The sequence below is a fragment of the Drosophila novamexicana genome, unplaced genomic scaffold (assembly GCF_003285875.2).
Source record: "Drosophila novamexicana strain 15010-1031.04,08,12 unplaced genomic scaffold, DnovRS2.1 tig00001222-arrow-arrow-pilon, whole genome shotgun sequence".
NCBI classification, from domain to species: Eukaryota; Metazoa; Arthropoda; class Insecta; order Diptera; family Drosophilidae; genus Drosophila; species Drosophila novamexicana.
Genome location: NW_020824845.1, coordinates 230,590 through 258,408, shown reverse-complemented (window position 1 = coordinate 258,408; position 27,819 = coordinate 230,590). Strand labels below are relative to the sequence as shown.

At 37.0% G+C, this 27,819-nt stretch overlaps 1 protein-coding gene across 3 annotated transcripts; it reads right to left on the bottom strand.

Annotated features, from left to right (window-relative positions):
* Positions 1-2,111: 2,111 nt before the first annotated feature.
* LOC115766779 (paired box protein Pax-6) lies at positions 2,112-24,442 on the bottom strand. 3 transcript variants are annotated; one of them, XM_030710789.1, is made up of 9 exons: positions 23,513-24,441; positions 20,863-21,043; positions 11,334-11,565; positions 8,361-8,534; positions 8,194-8,276; positions 4,573-4,833; positions 4,362-4,510; positions 3,522-3,730; positions 2,112-3,451 (listed from the first exon to the last, which is right to left on the bottom strand). In XM_030710789.1, the coding sequence occupies exons 1-9, from the start codon at positions 23,773-23,775 to the stop codon at positions 3,357-3,359; spliced, it is 1,647 nt and encodes a 548-aa protein (XP_030566649.1). In that variant the 5' UTR covers positions 23,776-24,441; the 3' UTR covers positions 2,112-3,356. The 3 variants fall into 3 exon arrangements, with proteins under 3 accessions (XP_030566649.1, XP_030566650.1, XP_030566651.1); XM_030710790.1 differs by having other exon boundaries at positions 8,206-8,276; XM_030710791.1 differs by lacking the exons at positions 2,112-3,451; positions 3,522-3,730; positions 4,362-4,510; positions 4,573-4,833 and adding an exon at positions 7,220-7,434 and having other exon boundaries at positions 23,513-24,442.
* Positions 24,443-27,819: the final 3,377 nt, after the last annotated feature.

The following is a 27,819-nucleotide window of genomic DNA, read 5'->3' as shown; positions in this document are numbered from 1 at the left end:
AAGTCGACTGAATCAGTCTCAAACTCAATACCTATGTAACATGTATCAGAATATGATTAATGTATTTGCATCTATGTGTGTGTGTGCGTGTAAAATATTTTAATATATACGAATAAAATTTGTGAACAACATTCAAGAATTGTTTATTCTATAGTTGGACTTCGATTTGAAACGTTTACATTTATTTTGCCATGTACTAATTAAGGCGTCAATATGAGTTTAATTTACATCGCTTTGAGTCTAAAATCTGTATGAAGATTAAATAAAAAGAACAACCGATATTGTTCTTCATCTCCCCCCTTTGGCGGATTGGGTTAACCATTCATCGTATAGATGGGACAGCCAGAAGAAACATTGATAGCCACTAAATTTCCGTCGATCCACCACAGGTCCACCGTCGACTTCTTCGTTTTTGTTCGGGTCCAAAGCTCGCTCACGAAGTCGACGGTGGAGCTGATCTACAGAAAATGATTGCCTTCTCATTTGTAAGAAGCGTAGTACAACCACTAAATGCCGAGTTAGTTCAATACATTTCGAAAATCACAAATTATTCTTACAAATTTGTGGAACTCTACGTTCAAATTTATATTCTACATAGATATTTTAAAATGTCTGTCATCGTCTGCATTTTCATCCAAGAGAGATGCATTTTGTGAAACGTTAGGTCTTTGGAAATGATTTTGAAGCTGATTTTATAAAAAAAAACTTTACAACCATTTTATTTGCGGCTGGGACTTCCAAAATAGCTGAAACATGTGTTCCCAGAGTTTTTATAATGACAAGTAAGAGGTTCTAGTCGGGAGCTCCCGACTAGGGGATACCCTGAACCATCTTTTTCCAACACCAAATAAATTAATAAAAAAAAGTTCCCTTGGCAGGGCTCGAATTTGCAACTGACCGCATTACTTGCTGTCGACTCTACTCAACAGCCACACCAGCAAAAAAAAAAATAATACTTTCCCCGGTAGGGCTCGAACTCGGGACAGACCGCACCACTTGCTATGCCTCTACTCAGCAGCCACACCAACAATTAAATACTTATGATAAAAAGGAACTAAAATAACATTACAAAAAAAAGATGCAATTACCATGCTATTAGAATGCGAAGCAGACGCGCATGAACGTGTGTGTGTACATGTATACAGAAATTCTTAAAGCTGCTGCCCCATTCAATTGCGCAGTTGCATATAACTTTGGTTTTTCTTAACCGATCTTTATGAAATTTTCTACAGTATATCTTATTGTACCATAGAATATTTGTGTATTCTGAAAAAATCAATTGCATTTAAATTGTGGTTTAAATTGGTTGGCAATAAAAGTTGGGTTATTAACTTGATTTATAGCTCTGGGGTGGTAGCGGGGAGGTGGCGATAGGTTTGAAATTAAAGATACTTGAAATATCTATAATATTCTACAAGCAACATATCATGTTTGGTGGCTCTAGCTCTTATTATTTACCCAATTTGCTAAAAAAAACAGGATGCCGATATCGATTTTGATCGATTGCTTGGAAACGGAGTAAGTTATCGATTATCGGAAACAAACTCGATCTGCGCAGGAACTAGGAGCATCTACATCTAAAATTTCAAGTCTCTAGCTCTTATAGGTTCTGAGATCCTTTGGCTCATACATACGGACGAACGGACGGACAGACAGACGGACATGGCTAGATCGACTCGGCTATTTATGCTGATCAAGAATATATATACTTTATGGGGTCGGAGAAGCTTACTTCTGCCTGTTACATACATTTGGATTTTGCACAAATACAATATACCCTTATACCCATTTTTAATGGGTTCAGGGTATAAAAATAAGTTTGAGGCCAACCGGAGGAAAAGCTAAAACTTCGACCAACAAATCTTTATAATGTTATAAGTATATTTATAAAACAATTTTAACAACAATTTGAGCCTGAAACTTCAACCATCGAATCGTTGAACTTCATTTCCAAGAGGAGGAATGGATTGAATTTAAACAAAGAACTCTGAAAATAAAAAAACATTTTTCGCGATTTTTCCACTCTTACAAGTGGAATTGCTCATCAAATATGGAAATAAGATACATGCGACTCGGCGATATATGATTTTATTATTCTCTTTGAATTTATCAGACTAACACTAAAATGTTACATCGATTGTTGTTTCTACATATAAATTCGAACCATAGGTTAAATACAATCAGCACATATACATCTATTTCGTAATTTTCATTCATTTTATTTAACTTAAGTCTTATGCTAGGGAGGTGTAAATGAATGGTTGGCATAATTATAATTTTTAGAATTGAATAATAATTAGTTTCGTTGCAATTCTTTTCGATTATATTTTTGTATTCGTAAAGTATGTTGTTCTTCTCCCCTCTGGCGAGCGATAATCTATGTTACTTTTTGGCTTAATCGTATTTGAGAGATGAACTGGAAATTCTTAACTTTTGAAGTACACAAGTATAAGTTCTTATTTTAGCCTATGTACAAAAATGAAGTCGAGCTCGGAAAATATGAATCTGTGCTATTCTCATGTTTATCATTATTTTAACCTACATACATGTACAAAAAATCAAGTAGGGCTACATTTGTTTTAGCTCCTTAGGAAAATTATCTCATTAATCTGTGGCCTCTTCATATCATGTAAAAAATTAAATGCAAGACTTTAATTTAAATTAAATTTAATTAGAACTTTATAAACAACTTAAAGCAAGAACTTTTCGAGAAGAACTAAATTTAAAGCGTGCTATTTACATTTTTCATAAATATTTATTAATATCCTATAAGAATTTTAGGTCTACCTGCCCGAGCTTATATCAGATCATTTGGGTTGTTCTCAATTACATTTAACCTCTTTATTCGCTAGCATTTCGTTCAAATAATGTTCTATGTAAGAAATGATTATTAAAGTTGTTAAAGTTTTTTTTTATTACTTTAATCAATTCACAAAATAGATTTAACTTAAGAAAACTCTCTTGGAGATGACTAATTCATGCATCAATTCGTTGTCTGGCTAGAAAAGTGGATGACTGTAGGCGGACGAATGGAAGGGATGCTGAAATACTTGAGATTGGGCATTGGGATGAAAAGTGACACCCGATTCCGATCCCGTTCCGGCAATCATTGGGGCTGGGGATGTGACGGACGGTGTGGTAGGTGGCGTTAGGTTCTGGCTCATTGTCGATTCGGTTAGATTGAAGTAAAGGGATGAGCTGGGTGCCATTTGCGGTAATAGCATTGGTGGGTTGTCCATAGACGGCTTATTGCCGGCAACTGTTTGGGCTTGTTCTTCGACAACATGCGCCACGGCCACGGCAGCCGCAGCTGCGGCCTTCGAGAGCAGCTCTGTGGGCAAATTAAAGATCGAGGATCACTGAAGTCGCGGCCAATAATTGCTGCCAGTCAAATCGGATACATTCTGAGTCGATATTTGTACAGGTACCGAAACGCCAGCAGATATTACACCTGCAATTAAAAAAAAAGCCGTTTGTTAATTATCTGTGAAAACAGATTTTTTTTCAACACCTGTACTCACCTGTATTGGCTGTGCTTACTGCGGAGCTGTTGCCATAGACCCCATGCTGTGGTGGCTGCTGATGAGCTGCTGCCGGGTTGCAGGCTGTGTTCCGAGGGTGGGCAGCATAAGGAGATCCCAGGGACAGAGGATCGTGAAACATATATGGATAACTATCCCTTTGTTGCAAGCATGTGGGCGTCATTGAACTCAATGATGACGTCATCGAGCTGTTCGAGGTAGAAGCACAAAATAAAATAAAGACAAAATTAACACTTGTCACATTTTTTGAGATCTTTGTTAATTAAATAAATTAATTAAATCGCCCAAGAGGGGTGGATTTGCCGAAAAGTGTGAAACATGTCTCAAATACATTTTCACAAAGACCTCTTAAAATCAGTATGAAGCCGATTCGTTTTTAATTTTCCGCCAAATTTCCACAGTTGCGAAAAACGTTTTCACTAAGTTCTTATGTCGGGCTTTGAAACGAAGTTTGAAACTACCTGTGGCTCCACTACACGCCAGAAGGGTTGGGTTTGTCGAAAAGTGTGAAACACGTTTCAAATTAATTATCTTAGAGATCTTTGCCAATGATCTCACACCCAAACTCTACGCCCATTCAACCTTTGGGTACGCATTTTCCACCGAAAAGTGTGAAGCACGTCCCCATTTTGAAACTTTTCTTTAATCGTTGAACGTTAAATCACGTCATCAATAGGTTCTTATGTAGGAATTTAAATATATATGCAAAGATCTTTGGAAATGAGTTTGAGAACGTTAGGGTAGTGAAATTTCCTAGATACAATTTTCTCTTTAGCCTCCTAGCTAGCCGCCTAGACCAGAAGACCTTAGAAGACTTACTTGTAACTTTCGGCCATGGTTGCGATCGGTTGCGGGATGGATGAGTACATTGTGTTGAAACCAGAGTTTAGGGGTAGGCGGGGTGCTACGGCCTGCAAAGGTGGGCTTTCGGAGTTGGTATGGGCATTGCCTGTATCGCCGCCGTGTATCTGGAAGTGGGAGAAATGTTGAGCATACGCCATATATTGTTTTTATATATGGTATGTATTACTGTCGGTCCATTGGAGGATTCAGCCAGGTTATTGTTGTTGTTGCCAGCGTGAGCTGCTGATGCTCCCTCTGAAACGGAGGATCCTGCGATTCCGGGCGTCGAACTGTTCGCCGTTGTACCATTGGCCGGACCGGTGCCTCCGGCGGGATTATTTGTGCTTGCGCGGCTGCTGTTGCCACCGCCTCCATTATCGACGGAGCGTCGTTGGGTGCGCAGCTTTTCCTCTCGACGCCATTTGGCGCGTCGGTTCGAAAACCAAACCTAATTAAAAGTTTGTAAATTCTTATTATATATATTATGTGTCGGTGTCTCAAAGTTGAACTTTAAAACGTATTTACCAAATAAAGCATACAAATTAGAACAGATAAAAATAAAACCAACAAAAACAACGTATAGGTAGAAACAAGTCAAATGTTTATGAATAAATTCCTAAATTCCGATGATAATGACCATGTTGCTAGATTCTATGTATGTATATCTATATATATCTATGAGATACTCCAGTTAAATGGACAGAAAGTCAGACAAACAGAACTGAAAGCTCGTTTTCCCGATCAGGATGAACGTATCTACTTTAGTAAAATTAACAGACTTCGCGACAAAATAAAAATACCTTCTGTAATAACATAAGAATCTTTAAGATACTTTCTGTAATAACATACGTCATACATACTTTATGTAATAGCATAAGAATTCAAAAATGATCAGTTATCTTTGAAAAAAAGCCCCAAAGTTAGTTTGGGTTCGACAATCAAATTTATCTTAGCATATTTGGCAGGTGGCAATTTAAGGTGTGGATCAAGTTTGAAAATGTGTACGACATGCAATATTTTTAGTAAATCCGGAAAATGTTCAAAAACATAAGGCAATGCAAGGTTTGTTGCCAAACTTTCAATCCGGGTGTCACTTTGAACCGTAAACCGACACAATTGTTTTTATTTTTGGGATTAAACTTTTGGCATATTTTACGCAAAAGCAGCAGTTGCTGATTCTCATTGTCACGTGAACGTGATGACATTTATAAATGCTTCAGACCCAAATTCGTTCCATTGGCCTCAACGACTTGGCAATAAAACAATAAAAACACGAATAAATGGAGGTCGAAAGTGTAATACCCTCTCTTGTATTGAATGCATTTCCATACATATAGCTATATAAAAACTAATTTTAAAATTGAGGGAGAGATTAAATTAATTCAATATTGTACAAAAGTTTCTATGGGCAGTTGATAACATAATTGGGTATGGATAATTGCAAATATATGTTGTCCCTTAGTGCAGGCCAATGTGATTGATTTAATAAAATGAACTGATTAATTTATTCAGTAATTAGTCAATTAAATCAGAAATTAATGATTTTAATCTGTATTCCCCACTTGTTTAGTCTGTTGTTATATAAAATAGTAGATTCTTGAGATATATGCCTGCAGGATAAAAATATAATTTATTATTTATCTATTCAGCTGGACCTAATCAAATATGATATATTCTCAAAAATAAAAAAAAATATATTATTTAAATATACCATAATTTATAATTAATCTATTCAGTTGCACTTAATCAAATATGATAATTATTGGTTTCTTTATTTCATATTTCAATTACATATACGTCGTTTTTTGCTCTGTTAACTTATGTATTTATAAAACTTTTCAAATAGAAACGTCGACATTTATTTATTTCCATTATTTAAAAAAAAATTTTATAAATTTTAAATCGACTCATGATCAACTAATCAAGTAAAATGACCGTTTTTTTTGTTTCTTATATATTTTATTTAATTTTTTTATTCATTCATCAGGACTCGGAGCTTAACCTGATCTACTTCACAATTTAGTTCCCAAAATTGAACTAGAAGTGCACACACATCACACACATCATCACACACACATCACACACATCATCTCTCTATAAAAAACTGTTTGTCCTAACTGACTGATTGGCTGATTGGTGATCAATGCACAGTCCAAACCGTAAGAGCTAGGAAGCTGAAATTTTCACTGTAGTTACCTTATGTAATGAAGGTGCACGTTGAGACGCGGTTTCGGGAAATTCCACCCGCAACAGTGGGAAATTGGTGGAAAACGTTTGTATGAAAGTTGTTTGTTTACTGTCCGATCAGTTTCAAAATCATTTTCAAAGCTTTTTGAGAACATTTATTTATATGTGCCACGGACAAGGCCGGGCTGTACCCGCTAGTTCATGTATAAAGGTAGACCCAATCGGGTTAGGTTGCATTTCAGAAGGTCGCCTTTCTGTTGGCAAAATCATAATGCGCCTTTTGCGAGGGTATGAGTTTGATACTCATACCCATTTCAGACGTGTAATGAAGTCTAAGCTTATCACATCAGTCGAGAGACCCTTTGGCTCTCTGTCTGAGCTTATTTATGTTTGTTACTCTTGACAAAGGGGCGAATCTGGGGATTACAATATTTGTTGTGCCTTCATATTTTCATGATGACATTTATTATTATTTTGCCGCGAATACCCATCAGTTGTTGGTGTGCTTGACAAAACACTTCAACGCTCGACTCAATGTGAAAATCACAAGTAGTTTCAAGTGTTTTTACAGTCAAACTGTTTTTATTCACTTATACAAATAATCGTAAGCCGAACGAAACAAGTATTAATAAAAAAAAAGCATTAATAACAAATATTACAAGGGGGTGCACGTCGCATGTTGAGGGTTGACATTTGGCTTCCGTCGATTCTGACTCGCGTGCCTAAAAGGCATGGCAATCACTTCGAACAATCGGTTACAAAATTCACCAACCCCAAAAGGATGCGAGAGTTAGATTGATTTTTGTAACCCCAACCCCCGGTGAAGAATTCAGTATAGCATTATTTTTTTAGATGCCCAGCCCTATTTAAAAAATATAAAACTAAAGCGAGTTAGGCGATAGAAAAAACAATATTGAAAATAATAGAAATTTATTTAAATTGATTTTTGTATTATTCAATTCTATTTCTCTAGATGCCGAAAATGAATGAAAAATATATAACTAAGGCATGTAAGGCAATACAAACGAGAAAGGAGGGCAATCTTCGGCACGCCGAAGATCTAATACAAGATATCTTGATAACCAAAATAGCCTTTAATCAAAAACCCGGTTTTCGACCGATCGTTCCTATGACAGCTACAAGATATCGTGGTCCGATCCAGGTGATTTTGACATGTGTGCTGCGCGCAATAGAAAAAGGGACTTCTGCAAAGTTGCATTAAGATTGCTTTAAAACTGAGAGAATATTCGCATAGAAACACACAGACGGACATGGCTTTATCGACTCGGCTGTTGATGCTGATCAAGAATACATATACTTTATGGGGTCGGAGATGTCTCATTCTATGCGTTACACATTTCAAGACAAAATTATAATACCCTCCGCAAGGGTATAAAAATTGTGCAAATAAAATGGAAATTTATTTAAATTGATTTCTTTAACCCCCCAGTAAGGAATTCTCTAGATGCCAAGCACTATTCAAAGCTCGCGTGGCCTCACAAACGAATGAACCAAAATATGAAACTAAGGCATGTCGGGCAATAGAAATTAGAAAATATAGTGAAAATTATAGAAAATAGATCTAAAACCGAAAATAATTAAACAAAACGGAAAGACAAACCTGAATACGTGCCTCTGGCAAACCAATTTTTTCTGCAAGCCTCTCCCGTGCGAAGACATCCGGGTAATGCGTCCGTTCGAATTCTATCATAAATATGGCAGGTGTAAAAGTTAAATGTGTGTCTATAAGTTAACGAGAATTTTGCTATTTATTATTGTATTATTAACCTTTTTCCAAGCTGTCGATTTGCTCGTTTGTGAATGAAGTCCGATTTCGCTGCAGTTTCCGTTTCAGTCTCAGACGCATCTGCGAGTCCTCGTCCCCGGAAGAGTTGTGATCCGAATTGCCATCCGATGTGCTCTCATGCGAATTGGGATGCGACAGATCACCTGGATAGAGGTCTGAAAGGGAATATGGGATTAGAATTGGACATGTGAAAATAGCTATTTTTAGCCATGTTTAAAGTAATAATATTTGCATTTATAGTGACATATATGAAATCAGCTTTAAAAGTAATTGGAAAATTGTTATTTTGTGATCTCAATAAAAAATAAGTTTACAGCTAGAGGTGGGCATGAGCCGTGCTTTTGCACCATGACACGACTTTTTCACTATCTGAGTTTGTGGACAAATATTTCTTTTTACTTTATCTGCATGCAATTTAGCGCTCAAAAGTATTCAACATTTTATGACATAAATTTTTATACCCTGAACCCATTAAAAATGGGTATAAGGGTATATTGTATTTGTGCAAAATCCAAATGTATGTAACAGGCATTTATCCTAAAATTACACTTAACAAGTAAGAGGTTCAAGTCGGGAGCTCCCGACTAGGAGATACCCTGAACCCTCTTCTTCCAACATCAAATGCATATATATATTGTATTTTAGAAGCTATATGTCAAGTTTGGTGACTCTTGCTCTTATAATTTACCAAAATTGCCCAAAAAACAGGATATCGATATCAATTTTTATCGATTGCTTGGAAACGGAGTAAGTTATCGACTATCGGAAACAAACTCGATCTGCGCGGGAGCTAGGAGCGTTCATACATACGGACGGACGGACGGACGGAAGAAAGACGGACATGGCTAGATCGACTCGGCTATTGGTGCTGATCAAGAATATATATACTTTATGGGGTCGGAGATGCTTCCTTCTGCCTTTTACATACATTTGGATTTTGCACAAATACAATATACCCTTATACCCATTTTTAATAGGTTCAGGGTATAAAAAAACAATTTCACCTATATCTATTTGAAGATTCTAAATTGCCTATGTGATAGGAAATTAAGAAATTAAGCATTAATTAAAACGAAAATTAAACAAAAATTCAACATAATTGTTTAGTTATTTCGTAGTTCCAAACAATAAATAGTAAACATCGTAAAATTCATGGCAATTCGATAGAATGAGAAATTTGCTGTTAATTGCCAACAAATCTGAACTATTCTGCTATTCTTCTATTCAGAACTATTCAGGGGAGGTGAGGGTGAGGTTAGTGCAGACTTAGACGGTGTTGTGTAAGAATTGTGGAAAATTGTCAGAAAATAGTGTGAAATACTTCGGTAAATTTTCACAGCATGAAAAATGTAGTAAGTTAAGTTTTTATTAAACTTAAAAGATTCACCCAAATAAACTTTGATCCAGCATCTATACGGAGGAGCCTTGCTGGCAAGTGTGAAACACCTCTAAAAGAAATATTTAAGGATGTTTGTAATAAACTTGAACCCAAATCTTCGCTTATTCAACCTTGAAAAGAGGTGTAGTTTGCGAAAAGTGCGACACAGACATCAAATAAATTGGTTAAAAGCCTCGACTTAAGACCCAAAACCAAATCGAATTCTTTATGCAAACTGTTCCCAGTAATTTGACTTGGCTCTGATTAAGCCATGGCTAGTGCAGTGGCATTTGCAAAATTAATTCCATGATTGCTTCTCCTTATCTTTGAACAGAACATTTGCCGCGCAAGTACAAAAACATTTCCCTCTTACATGGAAGCATATTTTTGTAACCGTAAAAGGATGGCAGGGGAGGGGAGTGGATGGGCTGCTACTTATTGGCAATGGGACATATGTCAGCCTTATTTATTGATCGCAGAATAAACATAAACAATTGAAGGGCAGGCAAACCGACTACATGGGCGAAATTACGCTTCTCAATTAGATTTAATGGCAAATAACAAATGACCAACGAATTAACTGTTTGTTGTTGCCCCGATGTTTGATCATCTGTGACCAAATGTTTTTCCCTAGGGGTTGTTTTTCTTTCTTTCTCTCCTCTGATGACAAGTAATACCCCCCCTTCACCTCATAGTACGTCATTTAGAGTAATTCCAAAATTGTATCGAAATGATTTTGGGATGCTTGATTAAAATCTTCACTCGTTTTGCTTTAGATAAGTTGACTAGATGTTGGTCTCAATTGAAATAACGACCAAACTTAACAATTAATGGCCATAGGTATAATTACGAAATTTATCCAAAATATTCTTAAGATATTATATCATCATATCATATAAGAAAAAAAATCAAATTAAGTACAAGCATAACACTCAGAACGAAGTTCTTATCTTCTGAAATTCCCTGTTTTAAACGAAAGTATATAAAACCTGTTCACTAGAGTTGTGTCGTTCAGTTCGGACCAAGTCCAATTGAACGGGTCATTAAAATGAACTACTGAACTTATTCAGTGATTAGTGAACTAATTCGGTCAGCTATCCAGTCGGTTGAGATGTTTTTTTGTTCATGAACAACAAAAATAGTGGCATTTTAAGTTCACTTTTGATTTGTTGCGTCGTAAGTATCTAAAATTAATGGTACAGCATAGGATGTAAACAATTTAAATCCTGTTTTATTGGGCAATTTTGGTAAATAATAAGAGCTAGAGTCACCAAACTTGACATATAGCTTCTAAAATAGAATATATGTATATATTCATTTGATGTTGGAAGAAGAGAGTTCAGGGTATCCCTTAGTCGGGAGCTCCCGACAAGAACCTCTTACTTGTTACCCAATTTCGATGGGCTTAGGCTACAAAAACAATCCTATTTAATATGTGGCTGTTAAAATATTGAAGTAATTAATCTTCTTAATTAGTTTTTTGTTTCTGTTAAGAATATTCAATGGAGTTTTTCATTTTGTACATATTGAAACAAAGGCAAAAAAGAAATGAGAATTTAAATTTTGGCTAACTTACCGCGCTTTTGCACCTCATCTCGGTTTATCTGGCCAGATAAATTCGTTGGCACTGCCGTGGGCGTGGGCGGCAGTGCCAAGTGCGCCGTCGTCGTATTGCCCGGGTACCAGGCCCATCCGCCGGATTGTCCATTAAACATTCGCAACTTCTCATACACGGACTCGTTCTGCTGCTGCGCCTGCTGCTCCTTCTGCGACGCTAAATTGCGCAGCACCCGATTAATAGATGAAACCTGCAATTAAAGCGAAAGAATAAAGCAGTGCATATTTCCTCAAATTATAAATTCAAGTATGCTGAATAAAGCAGTGCGCGAGTATGTGTATGCGAGTGCGAGTGTTTTTGTGTGTGTGTTTGCAGAGGCATGCCGCTATTTCTACCCCCAAATACTAATGCAGTGCAAGATGCTGCCATTGGCTATGAGTTACAGCCAATCACGAGCTGCTGTCCAAGAGCAGGACAGCAATACTCGACTCTGTCGAGCATTTCATTTTAGCGTACACACGCATGTTAAAGCACTTTTACAAATAAGGCTTACATCCTTACACACAGTTGTCAACTTGGCCATAATAGCATGCATGGTACACATATACCTACATATACATACCTAAATATATATATATATATATATTTATGTGAATTCAAGTCTGCATAAACATAATTAAGAACACGCTTAGATAAAAATATGTTTGTGAGTGTATTTGCATTAAAGGGATTGCTTTTAACAGGAGTGGTCCAATCAGGAGTTCCTGACTAGCAGTTACCATGTCTAATTAGAGATGGCATCGGACCGCGAATCCTTTAGGGAGTCCCGCGAGTCCCCCGCATCTACTAATTATTGTATTCCTACAAATTTCGGAATTTTTCGTCTTTGATCGCATAACTTATTGTGGGATCTTGATATATTATGAAAAACGTCCGGCTGAGATAAACTCGATTTCGGGTCGTGCGAGACTGAATCGAATATTCTTTGCCGCGCCAATCTCTAGTCTAAACATTCATCTGAATCTAACTATGTAAATACATACAGAAGACTCAGATACACATACAAGACAAGACAATTCTCAACTAATCTCATACTCTATTTATCATCAGCATAATAACCAAGAAAACTCGATTCGACTCATTTTATTGCTTCACCCACAGCAAGAGATGAGCCCGAAATGAAGATACATTTTTTAAATCGGATAGAAGAATCACCACAAGAACAAATGGATGCCTCGATGTATCAAAATATTCGACATTGATTATTCCTTTGAATTTGCCAGATTAATGTATCATATAGTTCTACAGAAAGAATCGAACGAAAAGTAACTTCAGGAGTTCTGGTATCATTTTCTGAGATTAGCTTTAAAATTACTTCTGTTCTTACACCCAATCGACCTTAGATACAGAGCAGGCTGCGTCTGGAAATAAATAGGCAAAACAATATCTTTACAGCCCAACAATAAGATAGAAAAAACAGGAACAGAGAGACAACAAGGTATCCAAGATCTGTGATCCGAATGGAAATATAGCAATCCCACTTTCTGTCTAGGGAGGTATGGGAGAGGAATATGGTAGTTAATACTCGTTAGGTTTCCTTCTACATGGACTGTCGAGTGGGGATTGGATTGCACTCAAAAAGGCGCTCTTCACATCGATGATATCAAAGGTAATGAAAAAGCCGTGAAGAATCAGATTGCGATACTTCAGCGTGAAGCACAGCAATCCACACCACAAACCGGAATAGCGAACCATTATAGAAAATCGCAGACAAAGTGCACAAAAAACTTACCAAATTCAAAAAAGGGACAAACAGGACAACTGGCTGCCTCTTCATATAGTAAAAAAGAGATGCTAGTCGAAAGGATACTAAACGTCTTAAAGAAAAGACTGGCCTAAAAGCTGGGCATGCCTCGAAACTCAGATGCAGATGCAGTAAGAGGGCGAAAGGAATGGCAACATTGGAGAATTTACTGTCACTGGCCGGGTGCAGATAATAAATGTATACCAGCTACAATCCCTGGAGGAAGCCACAAGGCAGACTTCTTTTCCTAAATTCCAACTGGATATAAAAAGCATCTTTCAACACATGCACCTCAAAATGTCAATGAAGTCGATTAAAATAGTGGAAATAGTGCGTCTTTTTTGGCAGCGTCCAATGTCAACCCTTCATGGAAAACCCATTGCAGGGCATTTGCCGACGGACCAGTCCCTGACTAGGTTAGCCGTGCCACAACCCCGAACAGCAGGGGATGTTTTTGTGTGCCTATTTGTCCTTAATATGTATATATCTATATATCTACAGGGTATCTCCAATTCGTTTACTCTCGACTGATCACGGGGCTTGCTCTTTTGTTTTATTTAAGAACTTGTTAAATACTGCAATTAACGCAAATGCAATATATATAATAATTGAATGATGATGAAGTATAAGAGGGGTTCTTACATTCCTTCATTATATTAAGGTGAAAAAGTCAACAAATATTTTACAAATAATTTCTATTGTGCATAATAAGTATTATATTCCTAATATTATTCCTAATACATATTCCTTGCATTGAACGAATAAGAGACTCGCATCTAGGATTGGCACTGAAAACCTTTGATGTCCTTTGATGTCATTATGTGGCAATACAAAACGGCCCGCAATTCATTATAATCGTAACAGTAGAACCAACGTCAACGACGAGCACGGACACGAGCACGGACACAAGAACGAGCACGAGCACGCGAATGCAAAGAAATGCCAACTCCAATTCGCCGGACACGTGCCAACACTTAAGGCCTAAAGTGCTGTTTTTCATGTTCGTATTAATGGATGCAAACAGCGTCAAAGAACATTTTCAAATACTCGTTCTTCAATAACGTAAGACCTCCTCCACGTAAAGACTGGAGCTGGGCGCGAGCCGTGATTTTATCGTGCCTCAAACTACTTTTTCGTGCCTCAAAATGAACTCACAAATGCTTATAACTGTATGTAATTAATAAATCATTTAATTCAATTAATTGAATTTAATTTAATTGAATATGTTTTCTTCGGTGTTTGTTGTCCGATCTTCAGGTTCTAATTATATCCCGAACCCATTGAAAATGGGTAACAAGTAAGAGGATCTAGTCGGGAGCTCCCGACTAAGGGATACCCTGAACCCTCTTCTTCGAACATCAAATGCATATATATATTCTATTTTAAAAGCTATATGTCAAGTTTGGTGACTCTAGCAACAGAATGTCGATATCGATTTTTATCGGTTGCTTGGAAGCGGAGTAAGTTGGCGATTATCGGAAACAGACTCCTTGCGCTCATACATACGGGAGCTCCCGACTAGAACTTCTTACTTGTTTTAATTTTTATAGATGGCATTAAAATATTGACAAAAGTCGTCATTTATAAGCAATATCAAGATATTTTAAACATAATCGGCATTAACCATTTTCCCTGTGCTTCTCAGATACGGGCAAAGCACTATGCGCATTATGAAAAGGTTGGGTCTGCAAGGGTATTAAATAGCCATTCTTTCTCGTTATGTACATATATGCAAATAATTGTGTCTATGTAAAATAGTAGGCGATTACATTTGTACATACATATGTAAGACACGCACATACCAAATATGGTATAGAAAATCTACCCTTTGACTAAGAGAGGCAGGGGTGGGGATGGAATAAATGCAAACTGTAAATTCAATTTCGAAGCCACCCTCAATTTACCCATGAATACTAGAATACATATTTGCATATCCAATTATACATATTTATGAGAGTCCGAAAATAGGTACAGATGAATTAAAGATTTGAATGCTGTGACAAATTACAAGTACTGCAAAAGAAAGAGGGATTCTGCAAAGGACTTCTGGTTCATAAAGATAGCTTTGAAACTGAGAGACTGTTTCGCATAGGAACAGTAAGACGGGCAGACGGACATGGCTATATCGACTCGGTTGCTGATACTGATCAAAAATATATATACTTTATACTTATCAAGAATGTATATACTTAATAAATGCCAAGTTTGGTCAAGTTATCTTTATAAACAAAAATGTTAGTCATACAATAACTTAATTTTCGACCTATCGTTCCTATGGCAGCTATATGATATAGTGGTTCGATCCAGCTGGTTCTGACATATGTACTGCGTGCAACAGAAAGATGAACTTCTGCAGAGTTTCATAAAGATAGCTTTTAAACTGCGAGACTAGCTTGCAGAGTTCGAAAATGTCTTCTTCTAAGCGTTACACATTTCATGACAAAATTATAATACCCTCCAGCAAGGGTATAAAAGAGAAAGTTGAAGCTGTGTGCTCATAAAGTGAAAGGTAGCATATTGTTCTTGGGCATTGTCCGACACAGTCTCTGAGTAAACTGTTCATTGTATATATTTTAAGCACAACTTGAATATATTACTGTATCAAATAAATAATTGTGAGTATCCAACTATGTCAAAACAGTTTGCTTCAGACAGATACAAAGTCTCTCTCAAAGCGTCGATTGCTTTTTTCCTTGTTAATAATAATAAATTAAATAAACACATATTAAATTACAATGTTAAATAACGAACTTTCGCTTGTCGCAATATCATGACGTTACGTTTACAAAAATCAACTTTGGGTTTCCGTTGTTTTTAATGGTTTTTTTTAGTACTTATCTCCGAAAGCCCCATTTTAGTGCTTACTTTCGAGCCAAAAAGAAACAACTTCCCAGCTCCGACGGCTGTTCTGCGAGTCCGTCAGTCCGTCAGTCAGTCAGTCAGTCAGTCAGGACAAACCAGTTTATTTATTTTATATTTATATATTATATGCACATAGATTTATAGGTATTAGTGATTGCTTAATTTCATTGATTGCCTTGAAATCAAACTTGCTTCTGTAAAGTTTAAGGCGGGTGAAAAAAAACGGGTGTATCTTAAGATACTATAATAATAATCGAAGACTATATAAATTATCCGAGCTATTGGTTTTCCTGAATCAGAACTGGTACTTTACTTAGGCAATGATGCCATGGATCTGTTTGTAACAAATGCTAGTTTTTTCCGGTTTTCAACGAAATGTAGGGCAGATTTTTATACACCTATATGTGTCGGCCTAATTTGATAGCGTTGTAAAGGAGTATTATAATAATGTATGGCATAGAAGGACCCCATGAAGTATATATATTCTTGATCGGCATCAACAGTCGAGTTGATCTAGCCATGTCCGTCTGTCTGTCTGTCCGTCTGTCCGTATGTATGAACGCAAGGATCTCAGAACCTATAAGAGCTAGAGACTTGACTTTAGATGTAGGTGCTCCTAGTGCCTGCGCAGATCGAGTTTGTTTCCGATAATCAATAACTGTTTTTTGGGCAATTTTGGTAAATAATAAGAGCTAGAGTCACCAAACTTGACATATAGCTTCTAAAATAGAATATATATATGCATTTGATGTTGGAAGAAGCTTGGGAGCTCCCGACTAGAACCTCTTGCTTGTTTGTAGTTGAGCGCACTAGACTACAGGTCTCATAATTATTTTCTAGGGCAAATAAACAACTAATTAATATTCATCTCTATATATAAAACTGTTTGTCCTGACTGACTGACTGGCTGATGGGTGATCAATGCACAGCCCAAGCCGTAAGAGCTAGGAGGCTGAAATTTTCACTGTAGTTACTTTATGTGATGAAAGTGCAGGTTAAGACGGGGTTTCGAGAAATTGCACCCGCAAGTGTGGAAAAATCGCGAAAAACGTTTGTATGAAACTTTTTTCTTTAACATCCGATCGGCCTCAAACTCAATTTCAAAGTTGTTTGCTCAAGTTCATTTGAGGGGTGTTCCACACTTTTCGAAAAATGTATTCCTCCTTGGTGGAAATGGGGGTTAAAGATTTGGTGGATGACGTTTCGCCCTCAAATTTATTTTCAATGATCTATATGGCACATCATTTGAGACGTGTTTCACATTTTCCGCAAAATCTGAAATCCTTCGGTAGATGTGCGATTAAAAGATTTTTTGGGCAAAGTTTTAAGTTTTATCCGATTTATCTCAAACTTATTTTCAAAGCTCTACATAAGAACTTAATGAATACGTGTTTCAGCGATTTGGAAAATTCCACCCGCAACAGTGGTAAATTGGCGGAAAACGTTTGTATGAAGTTGTTTGTTTACCGTTCGATCAGTTTCAAAATCATTTTCAAAGCTTTTAGAGAACATTTATTTTATACGTGCCACGGGCACCGCCGGGCTATATCCGCTAGTATTTATACCCTGAATCCATTAAAAATGGGTATAAGGGTATATTGTATTTGTGCAAAATCCAAATGTATGTAACAGGGAGACCCGACCCCATAAAGTATATATATTCTTGATCAGCATCAATAGCCGAGTCGATATAGCCACGTCTGTCTGTCTGTCTGTCCGTCCGTCCGTCCGTATGTATGAACGCAAGGATCTCAGAACCTATAAGAGCTAGAGACTTGAAATTTTAGATGTAGATGCTCCTAGTTCCCGCGCAGATGGAGTTTGTTTACGATAATCGATAACTTACTCCGTTTTGAAAACATTTGATGTTGGAAGAAGAGGGTTCAGGGTATTCCCCTAGTCGGGAGCTCCCGACTAGAAACTCTTACTTGTTTAATAATTCTTTTATGCAAAAGTTTCATTTACGACCGATTGTTTCTATTGAAGCTATATGATAGAAAATAAGTTTGTTGCTTGTTAAAAAAATATATCTATGTAGGCGAAGTTTGAAATTAAAAATGAAATTGTCGGTGCGTAAAAATTGAAGGCTCAATATTGTCAACCAAAGCTAAAAAAAAAAATAAATAAAAACAAGTAAGAGGTTCTAGTCGGGAGCTCCCGACTTCCTCTTCCAACATCAAATGCATATATATATTCTATTTTAGAAGCTATATGTCAAGTTTGGTGACTCTAGCTCTTATTATTTACCAAAATCGCCCAAAAAACAGGATATCGATATCGATTTTTATCGATTGCTTGGAAACGGAGTACGATATCGATTATCGAAAACAAACTCGATCTGCGCAGGCACTAGGAGCACCGACATCTAAAAGTCAAGTCTCTAGCTCTTATAGGTTCGGAGATCCTTGCGTTCATACATACGGACGGACGGACAGAAAAGTCAGTGGGCTTAACGTGGCTTAATCTCACGGCATTCGAAAAAACAACGAGCCGAAACGATGCGTCGGACTATCGCCCCTCCAGGACACTGTCCCTGCTTGAACAGTGTCCCTTCGGTACCAATTGAATGAATGCCGGGCGGAGGCAATACATTCCCTCATTGGTGGGAGGTGAGGCCGGTCTAAAACCTCATAAAAAGCAAGCTCTACCCGCGTTTTGGGTATAAGCCACAGCCACCACTATACTCCCCGAAGGGCCGCAATTAAACAGTCAGGACGGAACAAGTTCCGTGGGCTCCTGGCTACCCGTTGTACCAAATTTACTGCCGAAGATGTATACTACCCAGTTTGGCCTCCACCGGCCTAAGAATGCGTCGACTTAATGTTTTCGCCGCTCGAATTAGCTGGTTGTCCGAATATACCTCGGACAATCACCCAGGGTCACCACAAGGAGGTCACTAATAATTATATGTGGGGCACAATGTGCCTTCGAGTCGACTTGTCGGTCCATTGAACCCCGGACGGACGGACAGACAGACGGAATGGCTAGATAGACTCGGCTATTGATGCTGATCAAGAATATATACTTTATGGGGACGGAGATGCTTCCTTCTGCCTGTTACATACATTTGGATTTTGCACAAATACAATATATACTTATACCCATATTTAATGGGTTCAGGGTATAAAAATACATAATATATATGGGATTTTTACTGTATATGATCCATAGGAAAGTTCTTATAGGTCGAGTGCATCGTCAGGTTAATAATCATTTTTTATCCTATTTATTGTTTAAAGATCATTTTCAAAATCATGCTTTCAAAACAATCGAACGTGCATCAATCAACTTGGGACTCTGTTAAATGAATTCTTTGCAAATTTTCCAGTTTGCCCAACTAATATGGAAGCTTCTATAGATAGATATATACTTGCTGAACACCATTGCTTGGACTTTAATCTGCGGCTTCAGATTTTTTTAATGCTCAGAGAGAACCGCCAACCACCGAATTTCCATTGAGTACAACAAATGGAATTAGGTGAACTAGATCCATTTGTTTACCTGATCGAATAATGAGAGTATCTTTTTTCGGATGAGCAGTATCTAAATCTTAATCCATTTGAAAAACATTGCGAAGGTATTGTTTTGAAATTACTTAATCCATTCTGAATGCTGGCTCATCCTCTGCAGCCGCCTTGCGCTCGGCTCTACTTTACGACAATCTTGATGGTATGCTGTGGTCTCGAGCCCGGCTCTCTTCCTCCTTTTTGTCTGTGTATGCAACGCACAACATCAACCCTCCATGCTTCATGAAATCAGTGCGTTTTTCAAAAGATTTTCAACTGTTACTTTGTATCCTGTACGCATTCAATACGCGTCAAAAGGTTAATAAGAGATTGGAGAAAAGGAAAGAAAAACTTAGTTTATCTAAATACTAATTCAATAGTGCTTATATGCATTAGCTTGGGCTTGAAGTAGAATACCATTATTAAACAATTTTTGATTCGCTTTGAAATGCATTTCGGAAGTTTGAACATGTTGGTCACGCAAATTAAGATTCGAACTGTTCAATTCGGAGCTCTGTTTTGAATATATCTTAACAGTTAACGGATTTCTTGGTTCTCATTCAAATTTTAATTGTATCCATATTCATACTTCGCTAGATAAGAAAACATTGTGTCCTGACTGAATGGCGGTCCAAAGCTAAGGTACTTGACTAAAAAATACCCTGTAGCTTTAGTCAAAAATCTTAATGTTGATTTATAATCGAATTCTTCTTCGCTGCTTCCTTTCCCTTCCCCCTTCTCCCACGGTATTGGAAATTTAATGTTAAATACCAATCTATGTTTGTTTTGCGATCTGAATAAAATTGGGTGGGGCATAAATATAGCATTTAAATATCCAAAATACAAGAGATAGAAATAAAAAAATATTTCTATTCCAAATAGTTATAGTATAATTATATACAATTTATGAGTTAAGCATAAGATAGTTATTGTAAATATAGCTTTATTGATATTTTGAAAATGGCAAGAGATATCTATCAAAAAAAATGTATACACGTTTTGTATAGGAGTATAGAAGCAGTAGTATAGGATATAAACTTTAAATTTATAGTCTTTCAAGTCTCAAGTTCTTATAGATCAAAGTTTTCAACAGACGGCCAGACGGACAAGGACTGTCTGGCAAAAAACAAAAGGCAAGGGTATAAGCCTTTTGTTTGTTGCCCGGGTATAGTTATTAAACACATTTTTAAAGATTTTTGAAATATTTTTTGAAACGTATTTAAAAGAGTTCTGTATAATTTATTTGATCATCCAATCGACTCAAACGTGGCTTTTGAGACATTCTTCGCTATCTGCGCAACAAGAGCTTCTCAGTGGAAACGGGGTTCAATGTAGTATGGGGGATTTTGGTATATAACACTTAAATAACACTTACGCTTGGAATATTATCACTATTGCATACTTGCTCCGATAGCAGCCGATCCCGAATTTCCCACGCAAATATGCTCGGACATTCTCTTTTGTAATCGGCAATTTTTTGGACGACGGGCGTCGTAGCCACTCGCGGCTTTGAACCACCTATCGCTCGGGGTTTTATCGATCCAGTTTCATAATATCTAAAAGTAGAAATATAAATCATAAATTGGTAGAAATAATATGCGTAGAAAAACGTGAGAGTGCTAGAAAATGCTACAGAGTAGTATTTTGTCGTGATAAAATATGGAAACCATTTTACCCATACATTCATAAATTCCTTCATGAATAAAAAGTGTGTTTATTCTTAAAGCCCTGAAAGAATTTGTGGAATGGAAGTAATATGAACTTGATCTATATATGGTATGGTATGCTAATATTATTGTCTCATCTTTTGTAGACAGACTCAGTTCGAAGTCCTTGTCAACTATAGCTGTCTTTTAACATATTTCCACATATATCCATTACTAATAGAACATTTTAAGAGGTTCTAGTCGGGAGCTCCCGACTAGGAGATACCCTGAACCCTGTTCTTCCAATATCATATATATATATATATATATATATATATATATATATATATATATATATATTCTATTTTGGAAGCTATATGTCAAGTTTCGTGACACTAGCTCTTATTATTTACCAAAATTGCCCAAAAAACAGGATATCGATATATATTTTTATCGATTGCTTGGAAACGGAGTAAGTTATCGATTATCAGAAAGAAACTCGATCTGCGCGGGAACTAGGAGCAGCTAAATCTAAAATTTCAGTCTCTAGCGCTTATAGGTTCTGAGATCCTTGCGTTCATACATAAGGACGAACGGACAGACAGACGGATATGGCTAGATAGACTCAGCTATTGGTGCTGATCAAGAATATATATACTTTATGGGGTCGGAGATGCTTCCTTCTGCCTGTTACATACATTTGGCTTTCGCACAAATACAATGTACCCTTGTACCCATTCTTAATGGGTTCAGGGTATGAAAAAAGTTCCCTTGGCTGGGCTTGAACTCGCAACTGACCGCATTACTTGCTGTCGACTCTACTCAACAGCCACACCAGCAAAAAAAACAAGTAAGAGGTTCTAGTCGGGAGCCCCCGCTAGGGGATACCCTGAACCCTCTTCTTCCAACATCAAATGCATATATATATTCTATTTTAGAAGCTATATGTTAAGTTTGGCGACTCTAGCTCTTATTATTTATCAAAATTGCCCAAAAAACTGGATATCGATATCGATTGCTTGGAAACGGAGTAGGTTGTCGATTATCGGAAACAAACTCGATCTGCGCAGACGGAGAGACGGACTGACAGACAGACGGACATGGCTAGATCGAATCGGCTATTGATGCTGATCAAGAATATATATACTTTATGGGGTCGGAGATGCTTAGTTCTGCCTGTTACATACATTTGGATTTTGCACAAATACAATATACCCATATACCCATTTTTAATAGATTCAGGGTATAAAAATATTCTTTATAATATTTGTGGTATAGCCTTGATACCTCCGAGAACATACATCCAATATGAGGCGTCTGTTTCTCTTAAAAGCTGCTAAATATGATAAAAAGTCCTATTTATATTGATTTCGTAGAAACAGAGCTATCTATGATTAAAACCAAAAACAAACAAGTAAGAGGTTCTAGTCGGGAGCTCCCGACTAGGGGATACCCTGAACCCTCTTATTCCAACACCAAATAAATTTAAAACAAGTAAGAGGTCCTACTCGGGAGCTCCCGACTAGGGGATACCCTGAACCCTCTTCTTTCAACATCAAATGCATATATATATTCTATTTTAGAAGCTATATCTCAAGTTTGGCGACTCTAGCTCTTATTATTTATCAAAATTTCCCAAAAAACTGGATATCGATATCGATTGCTTGGAAACGGAGTAGGTTGTCGATTATCGGAAACAAACTCGATCTGCGCGGGAACTAGGAGCACCTACATCTAAAATTTCAAGTCTCTAGCTCTTATAGGTTCTGAGATCCTTGCGTTCATACATACCGTCGGACGGACGGACGGACGGACGGACGGACGGACGGACGGACGGACGGACGGACGGACAGACAGACGGACATGGCTAGATCGATTCGGCTATTGATGCTGATCAAGAATATATATACTTTATGGGGTCGGAGATGCTTCCTTCTGCCTGTTACATACATTTGGATTTTGCACAAATACAATATACCCTTGTACCCATTTTTAATGGGTTCAGGGTTTAAAAAGACATATAGCATTTAATATAATATTTAAATTGGCTTTTGTGAAACATTTTACTGTGTAGACAATACATATATATACACATCTTACTGTTATATAAAAATATATATATATATATATATGTATGTATATATATCTTTCTGTATTATATCTTTGAAATTTGGTTTTGTGAGTCCATCTACCTCTCCGAAGAAATAAATTGTTATGATTTTTTGGCCAGACGAAAGGTTTTAGAGTTTGAGAGTTGAAAGTTTGATTACAATAATTTACAAAGTTAATTAAAAATAATAAATACAGCAGCCATTCTCTAGCATCTCTCTCTCTTTCTCTCTTTCTCTCTCTGTCTTTCTCAAATGGCATTTGTCTCACCTGCCCAAGATTTTGCTAACGCAGCCATTGGAAACTTGAAGTATTCGAGAAATATCACATGGCCGAGCGCCGGAATGTGCCAGCTCGACAATCTTCTGGCGTGTGGAATCGGGCAGGGGTCTGCCGTTCACATAGACGCCTCCTAGCTGGTTAATTCCGCTGTGTCCCGCTGTCGAACAGCCGAACAGTGCACTTTGGCCCACCCCCACGCCGACGGACGAATGGGGATGTCCGTGCATAATGTGTTCCGTTGTTAGCATCATTTTGTATAATTATCGTAATGATTATTGTCAAAGCGTATTCAGATTTTGGCTGCTCCGATTATAGCGCACTTATACCGTATTCTCATTGGATAAATAAAACCAAGAAAGCACTGAACAATTGACTATTTTTATGTTATTTATTCACTGTCATAAACTCGTGAATTAACTATGTTTTGTTGTTTATTTCGTTGTTGGATTTTTGTACTGGTGCATGTTGATGTATTTTCTTGTTCCACTTTATATCTAGATTACACTACGTTACAATTGTGTTTCTGAGTTGGAGGCATCATCAGATTTCGGCGGGGTTGTTATGGAATTTTGTTATGCTATTATCGTAGATTATTATTAATTCCAATTTTTTGTACTTATTGTCTCCAATTCGTATACGCTCTTTTTTTTTGAATTAACTTTAACTTCGATTTCGATTGCGATTGCGGTTTTTGGCTGCGATTTTGTTTAGCATATGTGTGGTAGGCAGCTCCTACATTCAAGGAGTATAACACATCGGTGCCGATCTGCCATAGGCGGCCAGCGACCAGCGACCAGCGACCCGGCGGCAACGCCACGGATTGCGAGCCCGTCACTTCTCTAACAATTTGTTTGCTTCAAATAGCAAAATAATCAAACTGCGGCGGCGGTGTTGGTGTGTGCCCTGAACAAAGTTGTGTATGACTAACTGGTTAGCCAAGCGAAACGATAATGAGCTCTCAAGCGAAAGACCAAACCTGCCCAGACAGGCTAGCTAGCATATTGAAAGGCAACAGCGAATGCCGTATCGCGGCCATTTTGCGTAAGTCTCTGCACAAGTGCGAGTGGGATGGTTGCCCGTTCGCTGCTGCTGTCGTCGCACGAAATGGCGATAGTGTCGCGAATGGGGCGAGAGCGGGATGGCACTAGTGTTTTGCGTGCGCTGCTTTGGTAAAACAGGATACAGAATCATCCCAGGTCTTGCAGCCATTTACAAAATAAAAACCGCGAGCAACGTTTTATAAGACTGTTGGAAAATAGAAAGCATACATGTGTAAACACACACATGTACACATACAGTATAACATACACACATACAATTTAAGGCAACGAATGCAAATTCTGCACGGTGGAGGGTTCCACTGGTACGGTTATATTTGTATGCGTATAAGGGATTCATTATATGTATGTATGTTTGTACATACAGTCTGTTATATATGTATATATATATACCAGCGGGAATTACCCGGCCTTGCCCGTGGCAAATTTTGTTCTTAAAATTTTAGTTATTACTTTTTTACTTTTTGTGTTATCTTATGGTGAAAATATTTGAGTAGAAAATTAAACTTTCGTTTTTCCCATTTTTCCCTTTTTACTTCATTTTCATTCACCATTTTCCACTGTTGCGGGTAGAATTCAAAATTGCTGAAAAACATATTCAATAAATTGGTTTTGAATAGAAGTTGGAAGCGAATTGGATTAAAACATTGCCCAATAAATGTTTGATCGGGATTTTCCGCCGAGGATTTTCCGAAAAACGCGACTCAAATTGATATTCTTAAAGATCCTTGCGAATGAGCATACAACTAAACTTCGTTCATTCAACATTTGATCCGCATTATCAAATAAATTTTGACAGCGATTTTAGAAAAGGATTTTGAAGCCGTAGAATCAGTTAACCCTTAACCAGAGTTACAGGTGGAAGTTTCAAAATTGCGAAAAATACATGTTCGTCAAGTTCTTGTGTTAGCCTTTGAAAATATGTTTAAGGCCAATAACACAATATTTTTCACACTTTTTCACCGATGAATCAATACCGAAAGATTGGACCAGAAGAGCAAGAGAACCGGAACGTCGTTACCTTATGTGACAGATATCTAAGATCTTTGTTCAAATTCATTTGAAAAAGATATCCCTCCTCGGTGGAAATGAAATGAACCAAAGATTTTTTTTTTTCAAATATGAATATTTATATATATGGCAAAAATAATTTCTTTGAAAATAAGAAAGTATTCGATGAATAAATTACAAAGGTGCACATGAAGCAATTAAACACGCTATCTAGGTCTATCAATATCATAAATTAAAGAATTAAATTAATTAATTAAGTGTATAACATATCAGTAGAATTATTCCCTGATAATTGCATATTCTCGAAAGTAAACGAAACAAAGTCAATATAGTTACAAATATTGGCTTTCACAAAAAATTAAATATTTTGATATAATATAATTTTACGGTCTATATATGTATCTAGAGCTATATGATAATCATAATATGATATATTTTTATAGCTATCTTGTGAAAACTTGGTCGAATTGCTGAAATGTAGTCTTAAATATATTGTGTATAGTCCGCAAATTATTATTAAAAACATTTTGATTAGGCTTAAGTTGAACTGAAGTATATCTACCATATGCATGCAATAGTATTAAGTAGACAACTTTTGTGTCTTTATATATACATTCGTATATTTAGAGACAGATAGACAAATAGATAGAAAAGCTAGAACATAGACTATGTGCATAATTTATAATATAGTCAATTATAAAACATTTTCGAATGGTTGATATTTTTTTAAGTAATATAAAGACATCAGTTGCAGAAAACGGCAAACAAATAAATGGGCCAATTATTAATAACATATAATTAACTAAATATCGCAAGATAGATTGTAAAGAAAAATTAGGACTGGAAAAAATGTTAAAATTATAAATCATTTTCGAATGGTTGATATTTTCATGTAAGCAATCAAACAGGCCAAAAATTTAAAATAGTCAATTTATTTATTATCGCAAGATGGATTATAAACAATAATTGAAACGGAAAAAAAAATATTCTAAAACATTTTCGAATGGTTGATAAATTCAAGTAAAATAAAGACATCAGTTGCAGAACACTACAAGCAATCAAACGCGCCAAGAACTTAAAATTGTGCCTATCACAGTCCACAGTTTCCACCCCGAAATGATGATTGCGCAAGCATGCACACCGCACAACTCGCACAATTCGCAACCCGCAACCCGCAACACCCCAACTCCGTGCCCGTCTTAGTTTGTGAAGCACTCGCAATACCCATTCTCTATGGGTAGAGTCTGCACGGGAGAGGAGTACGTCAATTTCAACATGCTGCCCGACACGTTTTTGGGATTTTTGAAGTCACACGCATCAACGGGCGCACACCCTCACCTTCACCCTACCCCTCGCCCACACCCTCACCCCCGGCCGACAAAAAAGCATTTCTTCAAAGCGAAATTCCTGGCTGGGCCCTTTAAATGCTTGTAGAAATTACATGGGGCATTGTGAAGGTGACGAATCAGATTTTTTTCCTGAAATGTGTGAAATATGTTAATTTGTTTTATAATACATTCTTGAGGCAACTTTCAGCGGGTGTACACCAAAATGAATAAGATCAGACAATGTACAGGCGGATTTTCTATTTTACTATATACTTACAAATATTGTTTGGTATTTATTATTATGTGGCTTGCCCCTAGAAGTAAACAAAAAACGATATGGAAATCAGTTTGAAAAAATATTCTTCGCATCTTCTTCTTTTAAACTAAATGTGAGTAAAGAAATTCATTGATATTTGTGATCTGGCCGGAATAGTTTTGTGCAAAATCCAAATGTATGTAACAGGAAGACCCGACCCCATAAAGTATATATATTCTTGATCAGCATCAATAGCCGAGTCGATCTAGCCATGTCCTTCTGTCTGTCCGTCCGTCCGTCCTTTCGTCCGTCCGTATGTATGAGCCAAAGGATCTCAGAACCTATAAGAGCTAGAGACTTGAAATTAGATGTAGATGCTCCTAGTTCCCGCGCAGATCGAGTTTGTTTCCGATAGTCGATAACTTACTCCGTTTTCAAGCAATCGATAAAAATCGATATCGACATCCTGTTTTTTTTAGCAAATTGGGTAAATAATAAGAGCTAGAGCCACCAAACATGATATGTTGCTTGTAGAATATTATAGATATTTCAAGTATCTTTCACTTCAAACCTATCGCCACCTCCCCGCTACCACGCCAGAGCTATAAATCAAGTTAATAACCCAACTTTTATTGCCAACCA